This window comes from Trichomycterus rosablanca, chromosome 4 (genome assembly GCF_030014385.1).
Source record: "Trichomycterus rosablanca isolate fTriRos1 chromosome 4, fTriRos1.hap1, whole genome shotgun sequence".
Taxonomy (NCBI): Eukaryota; Metazoa; Chordata; class Actinopteri; order Siluriformes; family Trichomycteridae; genus Trichomycterus; species Trichomycterus rosablanca.
The window spans coordinates 9,592,795-9,600,922 of record NC_085991.1 but is presented as its reverse complement, the minus strand read 5'-3'; the positions used below and the strand labels follow the sequence as shown (position 1 = coordinate 9,600,922).

At 35.1% G+C, this 8,128-nt stretch overlaps 1 gene segment (V, D, J or C); it reads left to right on the top strand.

The window, feature by feature from the left end:
• Positions 1-237: 237 nt before the first annotated feature.
• LOC134311250 (T cell receptor alpha variable 5-like) lies at positions 238-745 on the top strand. The segment is given in 2 exon segments: positions 238-277; positions 369-745. Coding segments are annotated over 2 exon segments (417 nt in total).
• Positions 746-8,128: the final 7,383 nt, after the last annotated feature.

Here is an 8,128-nt window from a genome sequence, read left to right as displayed (position 1 = left end):
AGGGGTGTACTCACTTTTGTGATACACTGTATTTGTAGCAAACACTGTATTTACAGTATAGATGGTCACGTGCTTTGTGTCTGCTTACATTTCACATATAACCCTAAATATAAAGCCAGGAAGGAACTGTTGTTACTACCATGTGGTGCCGCAAGGTGGAGCTTTATTATAATGTATGATGCTACCACCACTGTAAAGAAGCATTTACTGAAATACTTTCAAACTGATACGTTCATCATGTTCACCCTTATGTTCTTGTGTATGTGGATTTCTCTAGGTGAGTAAAAACGGTCTGTAATAAATGATAAAATAGTAAAAAAATAACATTCTGTAATCAGAATGTGATTATGCTCTGTTCTCTATCACAGGTGACTCCACGACAGATCCAATAAAGCCACTTCATACACATAAAAGTGTAACTGAAGGTGATACTGTTACTCTGTCCTGCAGCTACAAAGACTTTATTGGTGTTGTTGTAAATCTGCAGTGGTACCGGCAATATCCAAAATCTGAACCAGAGTTCCTTCTTTCCTGCCTAACAAATGGAGATCTGAATGAAGACATGGATTTACGTCTGTCTGCTAAAGTTCAACCAAGTTTAAAACAAGTGGATCTGAACATCTCCTCTGCTGCAGTATCAGACTCTGTAATATATTACTGTGCACTGACGCCCACAGTGACAGGAAACACAGCTGCACTGTACAAAAACTCTAACACAGATGTGTTCTTCAAAAATCTGGTTTAGTTTCTCCTGTATTAATTCTATATATGTAGACGTACAAATACTAGCAAGTTTTAATGACTCATACAGGTGAACTCCTACGTATTTCTATACACATAAGTGTATATAAGTTGTACCAGTGCATCCTGGTACCATCTTTTCTGCAGGTAAACGATGCACACGTGCCTGGCCAATCACATGATCTTGAAAAAAAAATTTGACTGCCCAGTCAACCTTCTTTCATTGCTATGATGTTCAGTTCGATGCCTTTGTGACCACTGTAGGTGCTTTTAACAGTGGACAGGAATAAGCATGGACATTTTACTGTGCAGACCCATACACAGAATAGTTTGATGCAGTGTATGTTGAGACTTATTTACCTCGTTAACAGTATTAAAATTATATTCCATCTGAGCCACAGCAGCACTTTTGTTGGCCCAAATCAGACACCAGACTCACATGTCCTCTGGCATTAATAAGTCTTGGCTGCCCAACAACCCACCAGTGGTGTATGGCTTGTCACTTCTTACACCACAGTTGCACCAACTACACATCATCACAGTCATCTGTATAACTACCATCAGCCCAAAATGTAAAATGTCCATGTCTGTGATTTGTGCAGTTGTCCTAAAATAGGCACTGCCATGCCCAGTTAGGGTGGTGGTTCTAATGATTTGAGAGTCTGAGAGTGAGCTGTTGGAACAATATGTGACATGATGATTTACCATATGAGATGTATTATTTTTGTAACTTTATTTTTATTTCACATTGCATGTCTGTAGTGTTTCAAAAACTGCCACAGGGGCAAATATACTTCAATCTTTTAACACATACTTGTCATTAAGTTTCATTATTTAGCGAACATCATGTGTAAACGTGTTCATCCCTTTTATTCCTTAGTCTTCAGCTACACAACAAAAATGCTTTTGTTTTAAAATGCTTTCATTTTAATTTAAAATTGGTTGCAACGTTTGCTGTTTTAACTTGCTGTCATTCTGTTTTAACACATGCTGAAAAAGTGGTTATTTCTATATGTTAAAATGAGTATGTCAGGACAGAGAGTATGTCAGACACAGCAGCAGTGATGGAGTTTTTAAACACCTCAGTGTCATTGCTGGACTAAGAATAGTCCAGCAACCAAAAATATTCAGCCAACAGCGCCCCGTGGGCAGCGTCCTGTGACCACTGATGAAGGTCTAGAAGATGACTGACTCAAACAGCAGCAATAGATGAGCGATCGTCTCTGACTTTACATCTACAAGGTGGACCAACTAGGTAGGAGTGTCTAATAGAGTGGACAGTGAGTGGAGACGGTATTTAAAAACTCCAGCAGCACTGCTGTGTCTGATCCACTCATACCAGCACAACACACACTAACAAACCACCACCATGTCAGTGTCACTGCAGTGCTGAGAATCATCCACCACCTAAATAATACCTGCTCTGTGGTGGTCCTGACCATTAAAGAACAGGGTGAAAGCAGGCTAAAAAAGCATGCAGAGAAACAGATGGACTACAGTCAGTAATTGTAGAACTACAAAGTGCTTCTATATGGTAAGTGGAGCTGATAAAATGAACCATGAGTGTAGAAACAAGGAGGTGGTTTTAATGTTATGGCTGATCAGTGTGAATATATATAATTATTATTATTATGAATATTCTGCTCTCTAATAACGCTCCGACCGTCTTAACCCGCAACGCACGCAATGGCTAAATGTTACAGCCAGCTTCTGGCGTAGTGATGAAGTTGACTTCCTTTGAACATTTTCATTACTTTTGGATTGGAATCTCACTTAAAATGGTGGAATACATAGTGCACTTCACAGGAGCAACTGGGGTGAATGGAACGCTCCTACAGAATTGGCGCTAATGGTTGAAAGACCGCTTTCTGAACCAATCAGACCTTCTGATTTTAATTTTTAGTAAGAAATGCTGTTATTTGCATTTTTTAAGTTTGCGTCACACAGATCATTGTCAATGAAACGCTTGATTGGCTTTCTAACGGGTTCGTGTTTTACTTCACAACCGGGAAAAGTTTGCTGGTTTTTAATTATATGCACATTTACAAAATAACGGATTCTATTCCTAATGGGACACACGGTTATAAATTTAATAGCATCTGGAAGTACAGAAGCTAAGGTAAGCAGTGATAATGGATTTTTTTTTGCTGTATTTTGGATTGTGGCCACTGTGCCATGATTTATCACATGCTTTTGTTTTGCAGTGAAAACAAAACGTCAGTTTAAGCTTTTAACTGGTACCTAGGAAAGTAAAGGCACTAAGTAAAATGGCGAAATACAGTCGATAATCTGTTGTTTTTTCATCTGAATTTACAGATTATTTGTTTCTACACTACATTTAAAACATATGTTTTGTGTATATTATATTGACTCGTGACTTGACTCGGACTCTAGCCTAAAGACTCATGACTTGACTCGGACTCGTATTTTGTGACTTGTGATTATCTCTGAGTGAAAGTAACAAAAGTAGTAGTAGAAATAATATTTAATACTAGTTGAATTAATTGATTATTATTCACACCAGCCAGCAGAGAATACTTACATGATAGCTGTTGTATTCGTTTCCACAACTCAAAATGTGGATATGAAGATCTTCTCTGCTGAAGTACGTTATGCAGCCAGAACTGGCACACTGCAAAAACAGTGAATGTAACAGAACCTGTTTTTAACAAAAGAGGGAGCTATCTGTCTGTGTACATTTTAACTCTTCAGTCTATCTAACATGTGAAGCTGATTTTTTGGAACTCCAGCTACCTGAAATTAAAAAAAACTAAAAAAAAAACACAAATAAAACAGACAAATAGACATATTACTGATATTTTACTGATATTGCATTTACAAAACAACCCTATTTATGTTTAAATGAATAAACAATTGACTGCGAGCTTACCACTGCTACATAAGATAAAGGTTTATATGCTTATGAGAAAAAAGAATAAGCCGATATGAGAATTCTTCACTTGTGTTAAAACTAAATGCATCGAGCTATGACCAAATATAACATTTGCAGATCTGGGATCAACAACCCAAAACAAATATGCCAACAGAAATGTTAGTGACATTTCAAATGTGGTTAAACAAGTTAGAGTTCTGTATGCTGGTGATAAACACATCCTAACTTGCAGTAGTGATCTACATCGACTACCTTCATAATATCAGATGAAGGCAGAGTTGACATGAATGTGACTAGATTGGGGGTGGGGATCTTGATGTGGTTACATACAGCACAGACTTTTTCAAAGAGGCAAAGTATGTTAGACCTGAATCTGACACTTAAGTACAATGATGTTACTTTTGTTCTTCATTTTCATTATTGCTGATGATAATGGTAAGTGTTATATAATAAGCATCATGTTTCATTGGATATAATTTAGTATTAAATAAATGTTACATATTGTTATTTTTTCTAGCAGAAGCTGCTGAGAGCATTACACCAAACCCAACCAGCGTATCTTCAACTAAAGGAGACAACATCACACTGTCCTGTACATATGAAGGATCAGTTAAAACTCTTTTTTGGTATCAGCAAAAGACTGGATCTAGACCAGAGTATCTGGTGCTAATTTATGAAGGTGGTGAAGAAACAGCTCAAGCAGATGACACAAGAATCTACATAAAACACTACAAAAAGGAAAAGAAAGTGGATCTGAAGATCGTCTCTGCTGCAGTATCTGATTCTGCACTGTACTACTGCGCCCTGCAGCCCACAGTGACAGGAAATCCAGCGATGCTGTACAAAAACCTTCTCTCAGAGAAATAAGTTTTTAGCATGTTTATCACTTTTTATGCTTCTTGAGTTCCCAATAATAATCAGTTCTCTTACATAATGAACAATCGATGTTTAGGCTGACTGGAGTCACCGTAATAATGTACCATGTTCAAAGCATGCAAGCAAAGACATATGCTGAATGATATACAGGGAGTTCTGATTCATTTATTAGTTAGATTACTGCTCCAGCTGTATCATCAGTGAGCTTGTGTGGTGTAATTTTAAGAGCAATGCTGTTGGCAACAGCAGTGGGAACACAAATACAAAAGGTGCATGGCATTACATGAATCTAGCTAATGGGGAACACATATCAGCTCACATATAGTGCCAGCCCGGATGAAAAGGAGGGTTGTCTCATGAAGGGCATCCAGGCAAGGGCATGCACAATTAAATGTTATCATGTTACATGTTAGATTATCATGTTACATCAACTAACAACAACAATAATTATAATAATAATGTTTGTTATTACTATTATTATTATTATTATTAATATTATTAATGGTGGTGGTAGTAATATTTAATAATATTTCAATAAATAAATAAATAAATAGTTAAATAAATATCTTTAAGCATTGAAGGTGTTTTCTGTTTCAATTATCATGTTACATTAACTAACAATAATAATAATATAATAATAATAATATAATAAAAATATAATAAATAATAAAAATATAAAATAAAATATAATAAAAAACAATTATTATTATTCATGGTGGTAGTAGTATTTAATAATAGTTTAATTAATTAATAGATTATTATTTGTAAAAGCCAGCAGTGGATACTAACATAGAGCTCTTACACACATAACAATCAATAATAAATTTAATTCTCTCTTTATTTTAATAATAATAACAATAATAATAGTAATTATAATAATAATAATTATTATTATTATTATTATTAGTGATGGTGGTAGTAGTATATATTATGAGTTTAACTAATTAATAGATTAGTATTTGCAACAGCCAGCAGTAGATACTAACATAGAGCCCTTACACACATAGCAATCAATAATAAATCAAATTTCCTCTTTATTATTTTTATTATTGGTAGTATTAGTAGTATATTAGTGGTGGTAGTAGTAGTAGTATTTAATAATAGTTTATTTAATGAATAGACTATTATTTGCAACAGCCAGCAGTGGATCCCCTTTTTCTCTCTTTTTTTTTTCCGTCCAATTGCCATATTGCGTCATGCTTTCTCTCCACCAATGCAAATCCCTGCTCTGATTGAGGAGAACGAAGCTAACCCACGCCCCCTCTGACACATGGGCAGCATGCCGTATGCATCTTGTCACCTACACTTTGACGAGTGCAGTGCAGCTCAGCACTGTGTACGGAGAGACACACCCTGAGAGCACTCTTTTCTCATCTCTGTGCAGACGCCATCCATCAGCCCTATAATTATTATTATTATTATTATTATTATTATTATTATTATTATTATTATTATTATTATTATTATTAGTGGTGGTGGTAGTATTTAATTATAATTAATTAATTACTTAATTAATTAATAATTAATTATTAGCAACAGCCAGCAGTGGATACTAACATAGAGCCCTTATACACATAGCAATCACTAATAAATCAAATTTCCTCTGTATTATTATTATTATAATTATTTTTAGTAGTAGTAATAGTAGTAGTATATTAGTGGTGGTTGTAGTAGTAGTATTTAATAATAGTTTATTTAATTAATAGATTATTATTTGCAACAGCCAGCAGTGGATACTAACATAGAGCCCTTACACACATAGCAATCAATAATAAATCAAATTTCCTCTGTATTATAATAATAATAATATTTATTATTATTATTATTATTATTATTATTAATGGTGGTAGTAAAAATATTTAATAATAGTTCAATAAATAAATATAGTTCAATAAAATTGTTGTCTTAAAATGTGTTTACGAAAGATCTTTAAACATTGAAGGTGTTTTCTGTTACAATCATTCAATTATTTTAATTACATCAACTAACAATAATAATTATAATAGTCATAATAAAAAATAATAATTATAATACTAAAACAAACAATATAATATACTATAATAAAATATAATACATAATAAAATTATAAAATGTAATATAATAAAAACAATAATAATAATAATAATAATTATTATTATTATTATTATTATTATTATTTATGGTGGTAGTAGTAGGTCCGTGTACCTTTGGTAATTCGTTTTTCATCTCAAATCCCAACGTTGAAAAACAAGAAAACGGGGCGTTTATCGTTTTTCGTTTCAAAAACCAATAATAAAAAACGGGAAAACGGGGCGTTATTCGTTTTTCGTTTTAAGATCAAATATCAAATAACAAGCAAACAGAAATTTAAAAACGGGTCGTATTTTATTTTCACCATTCGCTCTTTATTTTTAATACATATTACTGAAAAACGGGAAAACGGGCTGTTTATCGTTTTTCGTTTCAAGGTCAGAAAATAAAAACAACAAACAAAATTGAATAACGGGTCGTTTTTCATTTACTTAATTTTAATATTTCCTATCATTTCAACCGGAAGTAAACGCATAAGCGGCGTGTGCTCGTGTGGTACCCCGGGGTCAAGTGAAAATTGCGATGGAGTTCGACGGAGAAACACATTATGCTGTTTATAACGGCAACAAAAGAGTGTCTCTTAGGGAGTCGGACATGAGTTCCGAGAAAATCGGACAAATTTATCAGGTGATTTAGACTTTATTAAGCTGTTAGTTCATCAAGATTTAGACGTTATTAAGTGTTAGCTGCGTTGTTTTTACTTAAGTCAGTAGCATAGCCAGCTAATATACTGGTTCATAAGACAATCTAGAGATGCAGTAAAACTAAACATTGTGCCACGTTAAAGTAACGAGTGTAAGGTCTATTTTTTTTTATACGGGTTTCAACTCCGTCCTTATATTTAACAAATGATGCCAATGTGGCGATATTTCCTGGATCCTCAGGCTTTTTTAGCCCTTTGGATCTCAGCGCGGGGTGTCATTATGAGGTACATGGCGGCGGTGTGGAGTCTACTGCTAGCGCTAGCCATCAACCTTTTACTTTTATGCGATCAGTTGCTCCAGCATCCTCTGCCCACGCGGCTGCTGTTTCTGCACCGAGAGCAAGCATGACCACAAGGTCTTTTCAAAGGTAATTTTTTCCTAGTTTTTTACGTTAACAATATATACAGTATATACAGTATATATGTATACAACATTATGGGTGACATACCAGAGTTCAAAAGAGGACAAATTGTTGGTGCACGTCTTGCTGGCGCATCTGTGACCAAGACAGCAAGTCTTTGTGATGTATCAAGAGCCACGGTATCCAGGGTAATGTCAGCATACCACCAAGAAGGACAAACCACATCCAACAGGATTAACTGTGGACGCAAGAGGAAGCTGTCTGAAAGGGATGTTCGGGTGCTAACCCGGATTGTATCCAAAAAACATAAAACCACGGCTGCCCAAATCACGGCAGAATTAAATGTGCACCTCAACTCTCCTGTTTCCACCAGAACTGTCCGACGGGAGCTCCACAGGGTCAATATACACGGCCGGGCTGCTATAGCCAAACCTTTGGTCACTCGTGCCAATGCCAAACGTCGGTTTCAATGGTGCAAGGACC